The following is a 23566-nucleotide window of genomic DNA, read 5'->3' as shown; positions in this document are numbered from 1 at the left end:
ACTATTGAACAACTGAAGTTGTACATCAAGCAAGAATGGGAAAGAATTCCACCTACAAAGCTTCAACGATTAGTGTCCTCAGTTCCCAAACACTTATTGAGTGTTGTTCGAAGGAAAGGTGATGTAACACAGTGGTAAACATACCACTGTCCCAGCTTTTTTGAAACGTGTTGCAGGCATCCATTTCAAAATGAACAAATATTTGCACAAAAACTAAAGTTTATCAGTTTGAACATTAAATATCTTGTCTTTGTGGCGTATTCAATTGAATATAGGTTGAAGAGGATTTGCAAATCATTGCATTCTGTTTTAATTTACATTTTACACAACATCCCAACTTAATTGGAATTGGGGTTGTTATAGCACTTTTCCATCTGCATCAGATGCTCAAAGCTCTTTACAATAATGCCTCACATTCACACCCTATGACTGCTGGGATGGGCTCCAGCCCCCCCGTAACCCTTGACTGGAGCAGGCGGGTATAGACAAGTGATGGATGAATCCAATTAATGAGTGAGGCTCAGTCAAAGAGAAAGTGATCTGAATTTTGTGAAAGGCTGAAAGTCACAGGACAAGGTAATTTTCTTGACTAGAAATCGTAGTACACCTCATGAGCTATATTTCTTCAGATATTTTGCAGATTACAAAGGCAGGCTGTCAGTGTTTTTGATGCTATTTTGAGTGTATGATGGATTTCCTTTAGCTCCTAAAAAACCTGCCCCATAAATGTACATGGGTTAAGTTCAAAACTAATTTTAAAAAAGGATATGTAACAAATTAAGCCCTCGCAAATGGTGAGTAGAGCACATAGAGGTTTGGTTTCTCACAGTGTTTTAACATGACAAGAGTTGGCCAAAACAAACAAATAAAAAACATCTCATTCTGTGCTTCTTCAGCTTTCCCTTGCGGTGAGTTTTTATTCATAAATGGTCTCATTTCTCACCAAGAAAGCGGCGATGGCTCCTCCAGTGACAAACCCAGCCAGAACATCATTCCAGTGGTTTCTGTGTTCAGTCACCCTGACCACCCCGACCAGCACGGCTAGAGACAGCAGCACCAAACATAGGGTGGGCTTGGTCAAACGGGTCCCTTTTGTCCGGAACACCAGGGTCACATACATCTGGAAGATGGGAATAAAAGCGCTCAGTGTATATGTGAGGGAATCTGTGTAATTTAACATACCTGAGAGCATGTTGATGTCGTCGTGGCAATCCCTCGAATTATGAGGATCATTGTCGATTCTAGAGGAGCCTGTGCATGTGTTTGTTTAATGTGGGAATGTCTTTGCATGCCAACGAACACATGGTCCTTGACAGATCCTTACCCTGGTCTGATGGCTGGGAAATCCCAGACAGTCAGGGTCTGAGGACCTGATGCAGCCTTCATCCACCTTCACAACCATTGGGTGACAAGCCATGACCTACTCCGCCTGATTTGCCTTTGAGGACTTCTTATTTCACCAGAGCTCCATTACCCATCCTGTGTTCAGGGTTCCTGTTGGGCCTTTATCGTTACTATAAAGTCCACGGGGCACACAAGGTCCCCAATGTATTTCACCCAAACAGGCAATCCCCTACTTGATCCATATACTAGGTGTTCTCACATGGGCGTGGGGTTGAACTTTGACACCCGAATGAGAGCATGTATGCACAGACAGGTCAAGCCAGACCATGAGGTCTGTTACCCGTCATCACATCCATCACATGATGGAACTGCCTTGGGTCCTGGATACCAGCCAATTAGGCAGACAAATGGTCCCACCTCTTTAAAGTAGCCATTTATTTGCTGTAGCCAGGTGAAACATGGACATCTTCTTGGTCTTCTCCAGCCACTCAGGTCCTCAGTACTGTGGCACCTGCATGCTGGATCATGCACAGAGAAATGTTATGCACCATGTGGCCAAAATGTTGTAGTTGACATTGCCTGACAATCCAAGTGATACTCCTCATCTGAGTCTCAAAAAGTCATTCCAGCGGCACCAAGGAAACCAAACGCAATGAGTTGTCACCTTTGGCACTGGTTTGTATCCCAGTCCCACTGGAAGCACCAGGACCAAGACTTGAACCTTTGTTCTCCTGTAAAGAATGTTCTAGTGACAGAAGCTAAAGCTCATGGGTAGGAGCATCTGCCTCTCTATGAGGTTGAGCCAAATGATGGACAAATCAGGTTACAGATACAATTCTCATGGAGTCCTGGAAGTCATTGACAGCCTAGCTTATAATCTTGATTCAGGACAATTGCAAACCCAGACACTGTGATTCTTCACTCAAACATGCAGTATTCATTACCAGTGCTTGATTCTGGTATTTAAATGTATGTATGTAGAATTTTGTTTAGTTTTTTTGTCTCGAAAATTAAAATACTATATTAACAGCACAATGGTATCAGTTCAATGTGAGAAGAAGAGGTTTTTGATTCCATTTTTAATTAGGACCATTCAACCTGTCATACACAACATTGGCCACAAGAGGGCGACCTCGGCACGATAAAGTTCCAAAAACATGGTTCTGAAATGGACAGCAATTCTGCCAGTGGAATAACAGGGAAGAAATGTTTCATGGTAATTTTTTTATATCAAGCAATCAGGGAACATCAGTTAGAAGAACAAATGCAAAGTTGTAAACCTCTTTGTCTGCGCCTGGCAGCATTTATCAGCCACAGGATATCAATGAAGACACCCACTTACATGTGGACTGTGGAAGAATCAAATTTCTATCCCACTGAAAGAATTCATTTAGAATTAGTCATGCCTTCGCATCCACTTAGTTAAAACATTTCCCTCAACTGAAGTACCTACCACTGTGTAGACAGCTGAATAAAAGCTAAGTGCTGCATCTTTGGAGGGGAAGGACTTGCGGGCCGATGCCACCAGGTACGGGTTTCCCGTGCAGGCCCTGTGCTCCGTGATGTACTGCAGAGGAGACTGGCAGCCTAGAGCTGTGTAATTTGGCTTGCAGGCAGACAGGAAATGAGGCGTCTGGTTTCCTGTCACCACCTGACCCGCATTAGCGAAGATGGTGGTGGTGAAGAGGCCAAAGGAGTAAACCCCTGTGTGGAAAATAAAGGGAGATGAACAAAACAAAACAATTCAAAATTGGGTGAATCAGTAATGGGAATTAAGTAATGTGCTAATATGGGAGTGGGGACAGTCACATCCTTTGCCAGGGGCTCAAGAGAGTAAGCCACAGTGCTACCAAGACCATAAGAGCACTCCGTGATCCAATAAGCAAATCTGGAGAGGCATGCGATTGTCCAGCTGGAGTAGACTCCATAAAGGCAGAAGCACTTGACAAACGCAACAGCATTCATAAACTAGTTCAATAAAGTTTGTCTCATGGCAGGCGATCCACTGTTTAAAAAAAAAAAAAAATTAAACCCAATTTTCATGAAAATGAAAAGGATAAGAAATTCCTTATAGGACTGACCAAGGCCCAGTTGGTGTATTTCAGTTGTACTTGGAGATCATAATTCCCCACTTCCAAGTAGGAAGTTTCAATGGGAATGCTGTTAAGTTGTTCAATCTGTTGTTCCAAATCATCACCTTATTCAGACACCACATACCATAAGTTCACAATCCAAGATGGCTACTGTGAGGTTTAACAGTAAGTGGAAGCTGTACTGTTTTTTTTTTTTTTTGATTTCTCTGTTTTTGTGTCATAAATGGAAAATTATTTTCCACTTTACTTTTTCCTTTCTTATTTCTGATTGTAAACCTTTATTACACTTATAAAACAGAACTATAGCATATATATTTTGAAAGTACAGGTTGTCCTGAAAAAAGAGACATAAAACTTGATTGTGGGATGCAGGGAGAGCTTTTAACACCAATAATAAAATATTTATGCCAGGCGAGTGAACTGTCCAAAAAATGCCCTCGGACCCCAGAGGGTTAACCACTAGACCATCACCTCCCCTGTGTCCAGTCTATAAGTCATGCATAGTCTTTGGATATGTTGCAGCGATGGTTTAAAAGTGTAATACTGCATCATTTGTTGTTTATGAACTGGTGAATTTTGGCTAACTTGGTTATATGTTGCTGACAACTGGCTACACCATGTTACAAGCTGAGCAGTAACTCAAAACACCAACATACCTTCTGTGCCACCTGCCCTCTTCCATGAGAACTCTTTGGTGATCTCTTTGTTTTGAAGCGCTCCATACTCCGAAAGAGCAAGCACAACAAAGGCTTTCTCGGAGGTGTCCATCTTGTTTTCTGAATTGTGAGGGTTTGAAACTGGAAGGCATTTAACTGGGATATGACGTCATTCCCAGGTGTGTCAACCATCTTCTGAGGCAACTGGAATGTGGCATAACAGCGGCTGCTATCAGCACTCTTGGAGTGACTGAAGCTTTCAAAGTAGAACTGGGTTTGCACCACAGATCAGTATTTGGCCCACTTCTGTTTGCTATAGTGATAAACTGACTGACAGAGGATGTGAGCCAGCCATTATGTGTGATGAAATGACATTGTACTGCCATGTGAGAGCAGAGAGAAGCCGAGTTGGTTATGTAATATTTTCAGTTGGCGATGTGCACTAAGCAAGAGAGAACTGAAGATCAGTATGACAAAGAGCACTTGTGCATAAAAAAGAAGGAGTAATGATCGTCTCTATCGCTGGAATAAAGAGTTCAAACATTAACAATCAATGCTCCCAATAAATTTTAAGGCTAAGTGACCGGAGAAGGATGTCATGACAGAGAGAATACTGAGAGACCTTATGTTCAAAACTGATTTATGGCCCTGTCAGCCAATCAGAATCGACTACGTCACTAAGCCCCGCCCCTAATCCCGCCCTTATGACGTCACAGCCAATCAGAATCGATTACGTCACTATGTCCCGCCCTTAAGTCCCGCCCCTAACCCCTCCCCTAGTCCCGCCTCCAAGCCCGCCCCTGGCTCCTCCCCTAGCCCCGCCCCCAAGCTCCTCCCCTACCTCCCCTAGCCCCACCCAAGCTCCTCCCCTAACACCGCCCCAAGCGCCGCCTCCAAGCCCTACCTCCCCTCCCACCCGGGTCTAATATTTTAATGTCATTTTATTTCAAGAATTAAAGAACGATTAAAAAATACCTAGATCTTTTTAATGTATTAAAGAATTAACTAATTCTGAAATAATTAAACATAAATCAGTGTCTAATATTTAATACCCCTTTAATATTTTTAATTCTTAAATTAAAGCGTGTCCTTTTATGGTTTTTAATGCCTCAATTAAAGAAGGAATAAAAAATACCGTATCTTATGCATAATTATGGGAGGTTTTCTTCAATTTAGTGATTAAACACGAATATTTTAATACGCCTTTAATATTTTTTAATTCTTAAATTAATGCGTCTCCTTTTCTGTTTTTTAATTCTTAAATTAAAGAAGGGTTCAAAATAACCGTCTCTCGGCTGTAACGGCTGTCTCTGCAGCAAGACGGTCAAATACCCACGCATAGAGCTCCTCACGGAAACATGACCCCACGGCTGTAATACCTGTTGCAGACGCTAACTGTGTGTTTCGGAGGTGTGTGTGTTTCTGAGGTGTGTGTGCGTGTGCGTGTGTTTCGGAGGTGTGTGTGTGTGTGTGTGTGTGTGCGTGTGTGACCTGCGCAGCGGGGGTGTCACGCCGGATGGTCTTTTATAACATAGTAGAGAAGCTTGAATCTTTGGTTGAAGCTTGAATGTTTTATTACATCCGATTTCCTGATGACGGGGTCGTTCGCTGGGCTTGTTTGAGGACGGAAAAACAAAGCTTATTCTACGGGTCTTTTTACAAGGTGTCTGGCCTGGAGGGACGTGATCGAAGTCCAAAAAAACTTGGCCCCTCTTTCTACTTAAAAAAACAAACAAACAAACAAACAACAACAAAAAAAAAACTCTGCCGTAGCTCCTCCCCCGCATGCACAGGGATTTCTATAAAAAAAACAGCGGACCACATCTCATTTAAGCATCGGACGACGAACCAGCATGACCTCCTCAACCTCCCCCATCGCCTCGGCCGATGACATCGCTTGTGACTGCGCGCTCGCCTGTGGAAGAGACCCGCCATCCCCGGGGCAGGTCTGGACGAGATCCGCCGAGCCGGTCGTGAACCAGGACCGGCGCCAGAAGGCTTCACGGACCCGCGCCGGGTACGAGAGCCCGTGGGGAGTTCAGCTCGAATTGGTCTGGGGTGAGATCCATCCTTCTCACGCGCTTTCCAGCCCGGGAGGCGTGGGCTCTCTTCCCGCTGTCACGGAGGCCACGAGTCTGGGGGAGGTACAAGACCTCGAGCGGGCTGAGAAATATGCCACATCTTACGCATCAGACCGGCCAGACGGGTTCCTGTCAGAGGAATTCCTGAAAACGGTGAAAGTCGGCGTGGCCCACTTACTTTTGGCTGTGATCAAAAGTTACAGACAAAAACTCTGTTACGGGTGTGAGATCGATCACCCCAGCCAGCGCCAGCACTAGTGCCTGGACCTGTTAAATGAATATTTCTTTACCGGACATTTTGAGAGATTAATGGTGAGACTCTGGAGACCGACCTTCATTCCGGCTGTGGTAAAACTCCTAGCCCAGTGCTTCCTCAACCCATCGGCGGCGAGGGTCCAGGGGGCGGTAGAAAACATCCTCACTGAGCTGAAATACACTGATAATTTTGAAGCAAAGATCAACGAACTGTACACATGTTTCGGTGAAGACGCCGATCTCAACCTGGAGGGGATGGTAGCCGTCTATAACTCAGACGACTGAAGAAAAAAACCTGCATTTTTTTTTTATATCATTATATTGTTTACAGTCATGGGTAATTGTGTGATGAGTCTCTTTCAAAGCCTGCGGGAAGTTTATATTATACGTGGACTCTCGTATAAGCTGGAGCGGGCAGTCATTCGCAGGCTGGAGACCCCAGACACCCCGCCTTCATGCATTATGGAGAGGGTCTTCGACGTTATCAGACATCGCCCCGGGAACGGAGTCTGGACAGAACATATCTACAACGCGGCTCTCCATTCATCTGAAAAATCTCTGTACAACGTATTACTGGAAATCTCTGTTTTGACCACCGACGATTTTACACGGTGTAATCCGCTGCACCTGCTTACATTATACACTCTGTTTGTGGATGTGATGGCGTGCCGGGTGAAACAGCTGGAACTGCCCAGAGGGGAGATTGTTCCTACACTTTTACAGCTGAATACTGAAATAAACCGTAAATGCGGGGGAGATGTATTACTGAGAGTTTTCCAGTTTTGTACATGAACGTATACTTTTTTTCCTCCACGTATGATATGTTTAATAAACATGAACAATTGTTTTTTCTCTGTGTGTGACTTTAATGAATGTAATAAAGCATACATTCTAAAACTTAGACGGTCAGTGTTCTTTCCAATAATATTGTTGAAAAAAAGGGTGAAATGTTTTCAAATCAAATTTATATAGCGCCAAACCACAACAAAACAGTTGCCCCAAGGCGCTTCATATTGCAAGACAGAGTCATACAAACGAGGTTTTGGTGGAAAAAAGGTTCTCGTATGAATTTATGCGGGGTTTTAACACGGTCTTATTAAAAGGTCGAGGCTGATCTGTGAGCGCTCTCCGCGGCACTGAATCAGAGTTCAATTTAACGTTTCCAAGAGCGCCTATTTAAAACAAAAGACTAATATTTATGTTCGCTAAAACATATAAAAATGAAAAAGGACTATCCGGTTCATCATTCTAAAGAGATCCGCCTTAAAAGATGGGTGATGAGGGTTTAATGAGGGATATGTATTATAGTCCGGTAAATCCGGGGAGTTTTGGAGGACCGGAGCGTTTACGCAGGGCTCTGCGCGATCAACACAGATCTAAAATTCGTATGAAGCATATCAGAGATTTCCTGTCGGGGGAAGATGCATACACATTACACAAACCTGCCAGGACGCATTTTCCAAGAAATAGAGTATTTGTCACAAACCCGCTTAACCAATTTCAGGCGGATTTATGCGACATGCAGGGGTTATCAGATTTTAACAACGGGTACAAGTACCTGCTCACCGTTATCGATATCTTCTCAAAAAAAGCGTATGCCAGAGCCCTGAAGTCAAAGCAAGGGCGCGAAGTCTCACAGGCCTTTGCCTCGCTCTTAAAGCACAGCGGGGTGCCTCTGAAGCTGCAGACTGATGCTGGGAAAGAGTTTTTAACAAACCGTTCAAGGATTTAATGAAAAAACACCGGATTCTACATTTTGCCACGGCCAGTGATCTGAAAGCCTCGGTTGTCGAGAGGTTTAATCGCACGCTAAAGACGAGAATGTGGAGATATTTTACTGCTAAAAACACACGAAGATACATCGACGTCCTGCCGTCTTTACTCACGGCTTATAACGAGAGTTATCATAAAAGCATTAAAGATGAGGCCGAATGAGGTTAATGCTCGAAAGGTGGATCAAGTGTTTCAAAATTTGTACGGGGCATCCACCCTACGCAGGAGGCCTGCGAAGTTTAAATATAAGGTCGGAGATATAGTCAGGGTCTCCAAGCTCAGGGGAGTTTTTGATAAAAAATATGAACAAAGTTTTACGGATGAAATGTTCACGGTGTCAGAATGTATACAACGTGCGCCGCCCGTTTATAAATTGAAAGATTATGACGGCGAGATCATTGAAGGTTCATTCTATGAACCAGAATTGCAGAAGGTTAAAATAGCAAAAGACAGACCGTATCAGGTTCAAGAAATTATTCATGAATGTTTTACCAAGGGGAAGAAATTTGTATTTGTCAGATGGAAAAATTGGCCCGAGAAATTTAACTCCTGGGTTCCCGCGGACCAGCTGATGGCCGTATAAATATGAGAACATCTATCTTCAACCGACATATGAGAAATGGATCGGGATCTGAAACACGGATTTTATATGACTCTGCCTTCAAACGCCAGCCTAAAAGTATTCCCGGACAACACAATTTCATGCTACCAGGTGGACTTGGCTCGACACCTGGATCTAGAGGGTGAGTGGGATGTGGCGCTGACGGAAATTTCTTATCCGCACACCTGGTTAAATATCCCGGAAAAGCCTTGCTGTACGTTTCAGGTGAAGAAAATTACGGGCTTACCGCCCAAGAACAAACTCGCCGTTCACTCGCAATTTTTTGACACGGGTTATTACGATAACTTTGAGGTTATTGCAGCGCGGATAAACCCTCATTTGAGGGTTTATCCGCTAATGACGCCCACGCGGGCGTCATTAGCCAGGTCAGTCCCGTCGGCGTTTGTAATTTTCAGTCGCAGATAAAGCAGCGTATTATTGAGGTCTAAATACCTCTCACCGTCTCCGGGGATAAAAAACTCGATAGGGCCCGTGTCCGTCAGGGCTAATAACGGGCTGACTTCAACGTATTGGCTTTGCTCGATGGACAGCTGGGTCCCGGGGACGGCGAATAAATCCAATTCGCTCATGGTGCATTCGGGGGAATTATTTCGCAAAAGAGACATTGTTTAAGAGAAAATATCCCCGGACAACCTCCTCTTTGTTGGGAAGGTGTCGTAGCATGGACCCACAACAGGGGGCGCAAAGGAACGGACAATGAATAAGCCAATAAGTAACAATTTAATGTTGTGACAACACACAACTAAACACACAAAATATATGTAGTCAATTAACACCAGGTGACGTGTGGGCAGGCTCGAAGATAGAAGACCCCCGACGAGAGATGAGCCGCGTCCCACACGGCCTGAAGAACACCGCCACCGCCAAGTCCCGAGTCCCCAGGTGGCCTCTGTCTTCGGCTGTCGACCCTGGTACTGCTGGCAGAAAACAAGACAGGATGGATGAGTGTGAAGTCGCACACTCAGTAATCCACAGTCTGCACTCAGTTAGGAGGGAGCACCTCCACCTCCAATCACACACTTGTGCAGCTCCTGTTTAACCACTTATCTGGTTTGGGGTGTGAGGCGAAGCCGTCGCTCTTCGGTAGTTGATTTCTCGGCGGGGAGGTGGAGTTGCAGTCCGGCTTATATAGTGGTGTAGATGAGTGACAGCTGGTGCGATGAGTGACAGCTGTCACTTCTTCTGGGTCTGGCGCCCTCCCGTGCTTGGAGCCCGCACTCCAAGCAGGGCGCCCTCTGGTGGTGGTGGGCCAGCAGTACCTCCTCTTCAGCGGCCCACATAACACTCTTCTTATGCTTCCTTCGAACTGTTCTGCTTTTTCCGGGGGTCTTTCGCTTTTTAACCGTTTTGACCCGTTTCCCCGGGGGGCGTTTCCGGGGCCTTCTTGAGAGCACCATGATCCCGGACCCCCGCTGCTGCTCGGGTTCCTGACTCCGTCCGGCCCTCTCAACAACGCGGCTCACTATGTCGGAAGCGATGCTTCGAGCGGCGTTTTTCAGGTGAGGTTTGGCGATTGTGTATCCTTGTTTAATCAGCGGCGACACAAATTTGAACAGTTTCGAAAATATGTTCCCGAGCCCACGCCCGTGGAAGCCGTGAAGGCCGTTCCCGACTTGATTTTCATAGTAAGGCACAAATCTATAAATGTCGGCTTTGTGCGCTGCCCCGGCCATTTTTTTTTAATCCCGCCGGTTTAAAATGTAATGTCACAACCACTTTACCGTATCTGAAATTCACCGGTCGATCTTGATCGCTTTTGATTTCGATGCGTATCGTCTCAATATGTCTTTTGGAGACCGGGATGTAATAAGCGGGGTTGAATTTCTTTGTAATTATTTCCCCGAAACGACCTCCAATTTCGAACGCTCAGAGGAGAGGAGCAAAAGCATCGCCCACCGCCTGAGGCTGTACAACGTCTGTATAACAGAACAGGTGATACATGCCCGCTTTTATATCGGGGTAGCGGGGAGAGCTCGTGACCCCGGGTCCGCATCTCAGCCATTGAATAGGCTGTATCCCCAGCATGTACGCCGTCGGGGCTTCAAAATATACCTGGCAGGTACCGTCTCCTTCCCACAGAAACTTTTTCTGGATATCGTCATATTTTAAAGTCAGCTTCGGATCTATAGTCTTCAAACGAGGGTTTATCCGCGCTGCAATAACCTCAAAGTTATCGTAATAACCCGTGTCAAAAAATTGCGAGTGAACGGTGAGTTTGTTCTTGGGCGGTAAGCCCATAATTTTCTTCACCTGAAACGTACAGCAAGGCTTTTCCGGGATATTTAACCAGGTGTGCGGATAAGAAATTTCCATCAGCGCCACGTCCCACTCACCCTCTAGATCCAGGTGTCGAGCCAAGTCCACCTGGTAGCATGAAATTGTGTTGTCCGGGAATACTTTTAGGCTGGCGTTTGAAGGCAGAGTCATATAAAATCCGTGTTTCAGATCCCAATCCATTTCTCATATGTCGGTTGAAGATAGATGTTCTCATATTTATACGGCCATCAGCTGGTCCGCGGGAACCCAGGAGTTAAATTTCTCGGGCCAATTTTTCCATCTGACAAATACAAATTTCTTCCCCTTGGTAAAACGTTCACGAATAATTTCTTGAACCTGATACAGTCTGTCTTTTGCTATTTTAACCTTCTGCAATTCTGGTTCATAGAATGAACCTTCAATGATCTCGCCGTCATAATCTTTCAATTTATAAACGGGCGGCGCACGTTGTATACATTCTGACACCGTGAACATTTCATCCGTAAAACTTTGTTCATATTTTTTATCAAAAACTCCCCTGAGCTTGGAGACCCTGACTATATCGCCGACCTTATATTTAAACTTTGCAGGCCTCCTGCGTAGGGTGGATGCCCCGTACAAATTTTGAAACACTTGATCCACCTTTTGAGCATTAACCTCATTCGGCCTCATCTTTAATGCTTTTATGATAACTCTCGTTATAAGCCGTGAGTAAAGACGGCAGGACGTCGATGTATCTTCGTATGTTTTTAGCAGTAAAATATCTCCACATTCTCGTCTTTAGCGTGCGATTAAACCTCTCGACAACCGAGGCTTTCATATCACTGGCCGTGGCAAAATGTAGAATCCGGTGTTTTTTCATTAAATCCTTGAACGGTTTGTTAAAAAACTCTTTCCCAGCATCAGTCTGCAGCTTCAGAGGCACCCCGCTGTGCTTTAAGAGCGAGGCAAAGGCCTGTGAGACTTCGCGCCCTTGCTTTGACTTCAGGGCTCTGGCATACGCTTTTTTTGAGAAGATATCGATAACGGTGAGCAGGTACTTGTACCCGTCGTTAAAATCTGATAACCCCTGCATGTCGCATAAATCCGCCTGAAATTGGTTAAGCGGGTTTGTGACAAATACTCTATTTCTTGGAAAATGCGTCCTGGCAGGTTTGTGTAATGTGTATGCATCTTCCCCCGACAGGAAATCTCTGATATGCTTCATATGAATTTTAGATCCGTGTTGATCGCGCAGAGCCCTGCGTAAACGCTCCGGTCCTCCAAAACTCCCCGGATTTACCGGACTATAATACATATCCCTCATTAAACCCTCATCACCCATCTTTTAAGGCAGATCTCTTCAGAATGATGAACCGGATAGTCCTTTTTCATTTTTATATGTTTTAGCGAACATAAATATTAGTCTTTTGTTTTAAACAGGCGCTCTTGGAAACGTTAAATTGAACTCTGATTCAGTACCGCGGAGAGCGCTCACAGATCAGCCTCGACCTTTTAATAAGACCGTGTTAAAACCCCGCATTAATTCATACGAAAACCTTTTTTCCACCAAAACCTCGTTTGTATGACTCTGTCTTGCAATATGAAGCGCCCTGGGGCAACTGTTTTGTTGTTGTTTGGCGCTATATAAATTTGATTTGAAAACATTTCACCCTTTTTTTCAACAACATTATTGGAAAGAACACTGACCGTCTAAGTTTTAGAATGTATGCTTTATTACATTCATTAAAGTCACACACAGAGAAAAAACAATTGTTCATGTTTATTAAACATATCATACGTGGAGGAAAAAAGTATACGTTCACGTACAAAACTGGAAAACTCTCAGTAATACATCTCCCCCGCATTTACGGTTTATTTCAGTATTCAGCTGTAAAAGTGTAGGAACAATCTCCCCTCTGGGCAGTTCCAGCTGTTTCACCCGGCACGCCATCACATCCACAAACAGAGTGTATAATGTAAGCAGGTGCAGCGGATTACACCGTGTAAAATCGTCGGTGGTCAAAACAGAGATTTCCAGTAATACGTTGTACAGAGATTTTTCAGATGAATGGAGAGCCGCGTTGTAGATATGTTCTGTCCAGACTCCGTTCCCGGGGCGATGTCTGATAACGTCGAAGACCCTCTCCATAATGCATGAAGGCGGGGTGTCTGGGGTCTCCAGCCTGCGAAAGACTGCCCGCTCCAGCTTATACGAGAGTCCACGTATAATATAAACTTCCCGCAGGCTTTGAAAGAGACTCATCACACAATTACCCATGACTGTAAACAATATAATGATATTAAAAAAAATGCAGGTTTTTTTTCTTCAGTCGTCTGAGTTATAGACGGCTACCATCCCCTCCAGGTTGAGATCGGCGTCTTCACCGAAACGTGTACAGTTCGTTGATCTTTGCTTCAAAATTATCAGTGTATTTCAGCTCAGTGAGGATGTTTTCTACCGCCCCCTGGACCCTCGCCGCCGATGGGTTGAGGAAGCGCTGGGCTAGGAGTTTTACCACAGCCGGAATGAAGGTCGGTCTCCAGAGTCTCACCATTAATCTCTCAAAATGTCCGGTAAAGAAATATTCATTTAACAGGTCCAGGCACTCGTGCTGGCGCTGGCTGGGGTGATCGATCTCACACCCGTAACAGAGTTTTTGTCTGTAACTTTTGATCACAGCCAAAAGTAAGTGGGCCACGCCGACTTTCACCGTTTTCAGGAATTCCTCTGACAGGAACCCGTCTGGCCGGTCTGATGCGTAAGATGTGGCGTATTTCTCAGCCTGCTCGAGGTCTTGTACCTCCCCCGGACTCGTGGCCTCCGTGACAGCGGGAAGAGAGCCCACGCCTCCCGGGCTGGAAAGCGCGTGAGAAGGATGGATCTCACCCCAGACCGATTCGAGCTGAACTCCCCACAGGCTCTCGTACCCGGCGCGGGTCCGTGAAGCCTTCTGGCGCCGGTCCTGGTTCACGACCGGCTCGGCGGATCTCGTCCAGACCTGCCCCGGGGATGGCGGGTCTCTTCCACAGGCGAGCGCGCAGTCACAAGCGATGTCATCGGCCGGGGCGATGGGGGAGGTTGAGGAGGTCATGCTGGTTCGTTGTCCGATGCTTAAATGAGATGTGGTCCGCTGGTTTTTTTATAGAAATCCCCGTGCATGCGGGGGAGGAGCTACGGCAGAGTTTTTTTGTTGTTGTTTGTTTGTTTGTTTGTTTTTTTAAATAGAAAGAGGGGCCAAGTTTTTTCGGACTTCGATCATGTCCCTCCAGGCCAGACACCTTGTAAAAAGACCCGTAGAATAAGCTTTGTTTTTCCGTCTTCAAACAAGCCCAGCGAACGACCCCGTCATCAGGAAATCGGATGTAATAAAACATTCAAGCTTCAACCAAAGATTCAAGCTTCTCTACTATGTTATAAAAGACCATCCGGCGTGACACCCCCGCTGCGCAGGTCACACACACACACACACACACACACACACACACACACACACACACACACACACACACACACACACACACACACACACACACACACACAGTTAGCGTCTGCAACAGGTATTACAGCCGTGGGGTCATGTTTCCGTGAGGAGCTCTATGCGTGGGTATTTGACCGTCTTGCTGCAGAGACAGCCGTTACAGCCGAGAGACGGTTATTTTGAACCCTTCTTTAATTTAAGAATTAAAAAACAGAAAAGGAGACGCATTAATTTAAGAATTAAAAAATATTAAAGGCGTATTAAAATATTCGTGTTTAATCACTAAATTGAAGAAAACCTCCCATAATTATGCATAAGATACGGTATTTTTTATTCCTTCTTTAATTGAGGCATTAAAAACCATAAAAAGATGCCCTTTAATTTAAGAATTAAAAATATTAAAGGGGTATTAAATATTAGACACTGATTTATGTTTAATTATTTCAGAATTAGTTAATTCTTTAATACATTAAAAAGATCTAGGTATTTTTTAATCGTTCTTTAATTCATGAAATAAAATGACATTAAAATATTAGACCCGGGTGGGAGGGGAGGTAGGGCTTGGAGGCGGCGCTTGGGGCGGGGTTAGGGGAGGAGCTTGGGGGTGGGGCTAGGGGAGGTAGGGGAGGAGCTTGGGGGCGGGACTAGGGGAGGAGCCAGGGGCGGGGCTTGGAGGCGGGACTAGGGGAGGGGTTAGGGGCGGGACTTAATGGCGGGACATAGTGACATAATTGATTCTGATTGGCTGTGACGTCATAAGGGGTCGGGATTAGGGGCGGGGCTTAGTGACGTAGTCGATTCTGATTGGCTGACAGGGCCATAAATCAGTTTTGAACATAAGGTCTCTCAGTATTCTCTCTCATGACTGATAAGTCATTAAAAGGTTACATAGAAAGTACAGGGACAGATTCATCGGAAGATGATACAGCTTAAGACTACATATATACTGAAGACTGTGTTGTCAACAAAAAAGCAGGGACCACAGGTGAGGATGTTAAAATTTGAGGTTGGCATGACCATGCAAAACAAAATCCAAAGTGAGGTCTTTCAGAGTATAGTGAATATGGGATAGACTGACACAAAGGGGAGATTGGCTAGGTTATGAGGGTGAGACATGGTGGCCATGTGAGACAGGGAGACCCCGAGGTATGTGGAGCAGAGCGTGTTTGACAAATGTGAAGGTCAGTGGGGTCAGAGGTCTAAATTTTGGTTTATCACTCAGATATCTATAAACTTTGCAAAAATACTTTAGATAGGTTCTGGAATTGCCCAGACAAGATTAAATTTACCAAAGCTCAGTCAATGGGGTCAAAACTAAAACTGTAATTTTTCACTCCAATTTGCATTTAATGCGGCACACACATGGAGGTGGGTACTGGACTTGTCCAGCAAGGTCAGATTTTCCAAAGCTCAAGCATTGGGGCCACATACCTGCCTGTTTCTTGGCCTCCTGCTTCTGGGGTCTTTTGTTAATTTCTACAAAACGTGGATGCCATTGAAGGGTGACCTCAAAATTGCCCTTAAATGATTCAGTATTTAGAATCCAAGGATTTTGATTTCCAACCCAATTTTGGCCAAATGTGGCACATACATCGATGGATTCCAGAACTGTGTCGGCAACGTCAGCAAGAGGTCAATCACTTGGTTGAAGGTCAAGGTACTATGACTTACTACCATGAAATGAGAACAGCTGTAGTCCAAAAGAGTACATACAGTACTTAAATGGGGTGAAGGAAGATATGCAGGTGGTAGGAGGGATAGAAGAGTCCCTAGGCAAATTAAGATGGGGGAAACTCCACTGTGGTTTCTCCTGAATGTGGCATTAAGTTGAAGGAAAAGTACAGTCGGTCAATTTTAAAATTTCATATCTTACATAGATACAAACGAGATTGGTGATCAAAAGAATTCTAAGTCAACACGACAAAAATAGGACAACAAGGGATATGGTCAACAGGTAACCCAATCTAATACCAGTGGCTACTTTGGCTAGTTAGCGCACATTTCACAGAGAAGCAATGGTACTAATCAGTCTGGGCCCCTGAGTACACAGAACAATCTCTGATCTGCAGTAATTTGACTGACCTAGAAAACGGACAATCCTACGTAGTAGAGGGTTGAAGTAGCAGCAGTCGGCGGTTACTATTGTCTTCTCCTGAGCTCCTTCCGTTTTGACAAAGAAACTGGTCACTTCCCCAATCAGAATCTGGGACAGAGAGATAAATGGGGAGAAAGACAGAGAGAAGAGCAAACATTTATCAAACTAAACTAAAACTGTGACTTAGAGTTCATTGCACTGCACATCAAAATATCCTGGAGTGTTGCAGATACAGATACAGTTACAGATGCAGTTAATTTGTCTTATGTTAGTAATACTTATTTTCTTTTATCATATCTATTTTTCCTGTATAAATATATCTGTTTTTGTCACACAACATCGATTGTCCTGTTATAAATGTGAACAAGTAACATATGTTAAGAAACTAACATGCTAATGCAAGTGCAGAGGCTACACTGACTATAGCATTCATTATTTCAAAACATTTGTTAGGAAAGAGTCGATGGCAAAATGATGCCCCATTTAACATAACACATGATGTGTTCCTCTTGAACAATGTTATGAAAGACAGTTTTTTCAAAGCTTTTGAAACATTCTGCAGCAGTGTATCAAGTTATTGATCACTAATTTGCAGTACAGATGAAAGATGTTGGTATCAGAATGCTGCTGCTAGAGTTTTGAGAGAGAGTTTGACCATATTACTCCAATTCTGGTCTCCTTTCACTGGACTCCTGTCTACCTGAGGTCAGATTTTAAGGTTTTGTTAATACCATAGAAAGTCCTCTATGGACGACTGCCTACCTATGTGGCTAATCTAATTAAACCTTATGTACCGGCCCAAGCTCTGCGTTCTCAGGAAAAAGAAGTCAGCAGGCCACAGCTTTCTTTTGCAATGCACCTGTCCTGTGGAACAATCTTCCTGCTGAGAAGAGTGTGATGCTCTGGAGACATTCAAGTCCAGATTAAAGATGCATCTGTCCTCTTTTTCATATGAATAAAATACTAGTGTTGTACTGTAATTATTTGTCCCCTCCATCCTAATTTTGTTACTAATAATGGAGCAGGACTCATCATATGTAAATTCTGGGTCTGTTAGTGAAGCAATGGGACACTTGGCACATTCATATCCTCTCTGTTATTCTGCTATTTTACTGCTGAGAAATAGTGTTCTGAGAGTTGTTATTTTTTGCTTATTGGTTTTGCTCTGTCTTTCTCTGTTTGAGGTGCATCATTAGGTATTTTAGGTGTATCATTGGACTCCTTTTGCAGATGCAGTGGACAGAAATACCCTTTTAGTGGTCCATTGTCTGAAGGTGCTGCTTGTCTGAAGATGATTTTTTTGTATGGCAACTGCTGAAGGGCTATGACTATAACCTAAGGATTCTAACCTTTCTGTGCATGTTTTTCATGTTTGAAAATTCTTTGTTGTACTTTGTTCATGTGATCTTTGTTGTTGTTAATATGGCCTAACCAATTGGTCACCCCACTATCAATTGCATCTGAGGGAGTTTTGCCTACAGTAGTGTTCAGAATAATAGTAGTGCTATGTGACTAAAAAAGATATATATATATATATATTGTATTGTTATGTGGGAAACAAGGTACCAGTAGATTCAATAGATTCTCACAAATCCAACAAGACCAAGCATTCATGATATGTACACTCTTAAGGCTATGAAATTGGGCTATTAGTAAAAAAAGTAGAAAAGGGGGTGTTCACAATAATAGTAGCATCTGCTGTTGACGCTACAAACTCAAAACTTTTATGTTCAAACTGCTTTTTTAGCAATCCTGTGAATCACTAAACTAGTATTTAGTTGTATAACCACAGTTTTTCATGATTTCTTCACATCTGCGAGGCATTAATTTTGTTGGTTTGGAACCAAGATTTTGCTTGTTTACTAGTGTGCTTGGGGTCATTGTCTTATTGAAACATCCATTTCAAGGGCATGTCCTCTTCAGCATAAGGCAACATGACCTCTTCAAGTATTTTGACATATCCAAACTGATTCATGATACCTGGTATTCCCATATCATGATGCTTGCACCACCATGCTTCACCGTCTTCACTGTGAACTGTGGCTTGAATTCAGAGTTTGGGGGTCGTCTCACAACCTGTCTGCGGCCCTTGGACCCAAAAAGAACAATTTTACTCTCATCAGTCCACAAAATATTCCTAAATTTCTCTTTAGGCCAGTTGATGTGTTCTTTGGCAAATTGTAACCTCTTCTGCACATTACTTTTTTTTTTAACAGAGGGACTTTGCGGGGGATTCTTGCAAATAAATTAGCTTCACACAGGCGTCTTCTAACTGTCACAGCACTTACAGGTAACTCCAGACTGTCTTTGATCATCCTGGAGCTGATCAATGGGTGAGCCTTTGCCATTCTGATTATTCTTCTATCCATTTTGATGGTTGTTTTCCATTTTCTTCCATGCGTCTCTGTTTTTTTGTCCATTTTAAAGCATTGGAGATCATTGTAGATGAACAACCTATAATTTTTTGCACCTGCGTATAAGTTTTCCCCTCTCCAATCAACTTTTTAATCAAACTACGCTGTTCTTCTGAACAATGTGTTGAACATCCCATTTTTCTCAGGCTTTCAAAGAGAAAAGCATGTTAAACAGGTGCTGGCTTCATCCTTAAATAGGGGACACCTGATTCACACCTGTTTGTTCCACAAAATTGACAAACTCACTGACTGAATGCCACACTACTGTTATTGTGAACACCCCCTTTTCTACTTTTTTTTTTACTAATAGTCCAATTTCATAGCCTTAGGAGTGTGCATATCATGAATGCTTGGTCTTGTTGGATTTGTGAGAATCTACTGAATCTACTGGTACCTTGTTTCCCATGTAACAATAAGAAATATACTCAAAACCTGGATTAATCTTTTTAGTCACATAGCACTATATTATTCTGAACACTACTGTATATGCTTATTCAGGGGGGTTGGTAAGGGTAGATCTTACCATTGTGAAGCACCTTGGGGTGACTTAAGTTGTGATTTGGTGCTATATGAATAAAATGAATTGAAATTATCATCCCCAGCTACAATTTCTATTTATTCTTGAATTCATATTATATGTTCCTGATCTGTTGTAAATTTCAGTCAACATTTGCCATTGTCGTGAGTGTCTTGTTTGTTCCAGTGTTTGCCAGCTTAAGTTGTTAGCTGGAGCTTATATGAAGGTGGACATTTGTGGGTGGAGCTACCTGATGGGCACACACAAGAGTTCAGCAGGTGGCACATAAACTACATGCAAGTTCAACCACAGCAGGTTAACCGCTGTCTAATCACTTCATCCTCATTATGTGTGCTTTTAATTTAGAGAATGACAGGATGAAACCATTTATTGTTTTGTGTTCCTTTTTATTTTTTATTTATTCCTTTTTATTCCTTACTCAAGACAAGATAACTCACTCACCCATCCACATTTTTGCTGGGTAAGCGCAACATTGTTAACAGCACAGGGAATAACAATAAAGCCCTAATTGAATAGCAGCCAAATGTGTTTCTTTTGTAAATGAGTTTGATAGCTGGATAAATAAAGGGAATTTGGTCTGGATGCTCTGCTGCATAACCCAGTAGCAGTCAAACAAGCAGTCTGTGATTCTAATAGAGCTGACTAAAAAGAAAAAGCACAATATATGCTGCTGCATTGTATCAACCAAAGGCATTTTCTGCAAACTGCAAAAAGTATATGCCTTATCACACTGAACAAAAATATAATTGCAACAATTTTGTTTTTGCTCCCATTTTTCATGAGCTGAACTCAAAGATCTAAAACATTTTTTATATACACAAAAGACCTATTTCTCTCAAATATTTTTTGCAAATCTGTCTAAATCTGTGATTATCTCCTTTGCTGAGATAATCCATCCCATCTCACAGGTGTGGCATATCAAGATGCTGATTAGACAGCATGATTATTGTACAGGTGTGCCTTAGGCTGGCCACACTAAAAGGCCACTCTGAAATTGCAGTTTCGCTTTATGGGGGGGGCGACAGCAAAATCAGTCAGTATCTGCTGTGACCACCATTTGCCTCACACAGTGCAACACATGTCCTTTGCATAGAATTGATCAGCAGCCAGATACCATCGACTGTGAGCATTTGCCCACATGTATCATTTATGACGAGGAACTGCAGTCAGATCAAGATCCAGATGAAGGCGATGAGCATGCAGACAAGCTTCTCTGAGATGGTTTTGACAGTTTGTGCAGAAATTGTTGCAGCAGCTGTCTGGGTGACTGGTCTCAAACAATCTTGAAGGTCAACTTGCTGGATGTGGAGGTCCTGGGCTGGTGCGGTTACACGTGGTCTGTGGTTGTGAGGCTGGTTGGATGTACTGCCAAATTCTCTGAAACACCTTTGGAGAAGGCTTATGGTAGAGAAATGAATATTCAGTTCACGGACAACAGCTCTGGTGGACATTCCTGCAGTCAGCATACCAATTGCACACTCCTTCAATATTTGTGACATCTGTGGCATTGTGCTGTGTGATAAAACTGAACATTTTAGAGCGGCCTTTTATTGTGGCCAGCCTAAGGCACACCTGTGCAATAATCATTCTTTCTAATCAACATCATGATATGCCACACCTGTCAGGTGGAACGCATTATCTCAGCAAAGGAGAAGTGCTCACTAACACAGATGTAGACAGATTTGTGAACAATATTTGAGAGAAATAGGTCTTTTGTGTATATAGAAAATGTTTTAGATCTTTGAGGTCAGCTCATGAAAAATGGGAGCAAAAACAAAAGTGTTGCATTTATACTTTTGCTCAATGTAATATTTTTGAACAGATCTATAAAATGTGTTTACACATTTTTGAGATATCCTGCTAACTCATAAAGACCATGGCTAATTTTAAATTACTGATGAACATCAATAAAACAATTCTTTTAGATCAAAATAACCACTTTATACAGTGCTGTCACTTATTACAACTGCTCGAAAAGCCATCATTAAGATTTTTAAACTCACAACAGGACACTGATCAATTGTGAGAATGTATTAACCTGATTAAAGTCTGCACTTGGCAGGATACCAAAGTTTTGACTTTTGATACAAATGCCAGCTTGAAGTGCATATCTCTGGTAAATGAAATGTCAAATGAGCTGACTATTCTCAATAAATAAAGAATTTTTAAAATATTGATGCATTGTGTTTTAATTTTGGTGCCATATGACCTGAGAAATTACCTTGATTTCATCTGCCGCTGATAAGTGCTCAAAAATGTGAGCCCGCGGGGAATGTTGACTTCGGTGACATCATGTGAGGGACCATCCCCTCAGACCCATTCATTTGCAGCTTTTTTGAGGATTTTGATGGTGTATACACTTAAATGGTGAACAGGTGTGTTTTAGGAGGATACAGCAGAACCAGTCATGATGTTTATTAGCTGTCCAGTTTCCCCACAGATAAGATTTTTGAGGGAGAAGTGGAAGTGTCATGTACACGCCTTCCACAGAGTGGAGAAATTGCAGCCGGTGCAACGTGAGAAACAGGCTTCAGAAAACACGTGAATTTATTCTTTCAATTCATGTGACCAGCAGAACAGAGCAAAACTCTAACAAAGTGTGTTGCTTCTCCCAAAACCGTGGAACGGAACCTGTTTTTGACAGCATAAAATGACAGCATAAAAGCAGACCTGCTGGAACAGCTCTGCGTTGCTGCATTGAGGATGTGAAATGTGTAAAGCTCCCACTAATACAAGTAATATCTTATTGATTGTGCTTCACAATAAAACTATAGTAAAGATCTTTATAGAATGTAGTATGCCTAATGTTAAGATACTAATGGAGTGTAAATACCAATAAAGCTTTCAAAACTATAAGCTTAAACCCCATCAACAAGCTGTCTCTTTATGTTTCCCTGCTGCAGTGAGTAAGTGAAATGCGAAAAGTTCCTGATAATATATTTCCACAAACTATAAATGAATAAAAATGCAAAAACAGTGCCAACAAAACAGTGTGTAGAAAATAGTTTTATAGCGAAAATGAAATGTGGCACTAATGTTAAGAAAACAAGAATTTTTTTTTTTTAAGCCAGACTTAAACATTATCAACACATAATATCTGGAAGTAAATTTCAGAGTTGTTTGTTTCACTATCTTCCTCTTTTTTTTTTTTTTTTTGTATTGGGTGACCTTGAGTCCCTTTTTTTCAATTTAATCCAATATTATAACAAAAGCTGTTTCCTTCTGTTTTCTTCACCTCGATTTTCTATCTGTAATGCTCCAGTCACTTTTGACCTAATGGCCTCCTGAATGCGAAGGTAGACAAATTTTTTTAGCGTGCTGAGTGGAAAAACTGCACACCTGTAATCTAAAACAGATGTTATTAACTGAACAGATTCAGTTAATAACATCTGTTTTAGATTATGGTCCTCCGGTCTTCACTCACACGTCCCATTAGATTAAAATCTTATGCAACAATTTTCTTAATGTGTGCTCCTCAGTTGATGCTTTCATCAAACCATGTTCCCAAAAAACTGAAGCAAGCCGTCCTCTCCAATTTTAGATGATCCAATTTTAAATTTACTTCTGCTTCTTTTCTTCTTCTTGTCTGTATTAATCCTCACATCAAACATTACACATATTTTTGCCCCCTACCAGGATGGAGTGCAGATATCAGACTCATATTCTGTGTGTTGTCATTACCCATAATGCAACGTGTCATGGCACTGCAAAGCACGTGCTTTAAAGTGTTAGAAGAGTTCCGGTTTCTGTTGCTCTCAACACGGATTCACATTTTCACTGTTGTTATGACAATATCTTTCAGGAATATGGCTCACTGAAATTTGTCAAAGCTGAGGAGATTGTGAGCAAGACAACTTGCAATTGTCAATAACTTTTATTTTGTGAATGTTTTTGCTCAAATACTCAAAGACTGACCACAAATAACAGAGTAAAGAAAATGTTGACAAACTGTAACACTTACTATTTCATGCCTGCACT

General features: G+C 42.7%; 1 protein-coding gene across 1 annotated transcript in view; it reads right to left on the bottom strand.

Moving 5' to 3' along the window:
• plppr2b (phospholipid phosphatase related 2b) overlaps positions 1 to 23566 on the bottom strand; it is a 157420-nt gene that overhangs the window by 6013 nt on the left and 127841 nt on the right. The window contains 3 exon segments of the mRNA XM_034188016.1: positions 944 to 1120; positions 2798 to 3048; positions 16624 to 16744. Coding sequence (XP_034043907.1) covers positions 944 to 1120; positions 2798 to 3048; positions 16624 to 16744 — 549 coding nt within the window.

This window comes from Thalassophryne amazonica, chromosome 15 (genome assembly GCF_902500255.1).
Source record: "Thalassophryne amazonica chromosome 15, fThaAma1.1, whole genome shotgun sequence".
Taxonomy (NCBI): Eukaryota; Metazoa; Chordata; class Actinopteri; order Batrachoidiformes; family Batrachoididae; genus Thalassophryne; species Thalassophryne amazonica.
The sequence above is the reverse complement of the archived record's forward strand: the minus strand, read 5'-3'. Positions and strand labels throughout refer to the sequence as shown.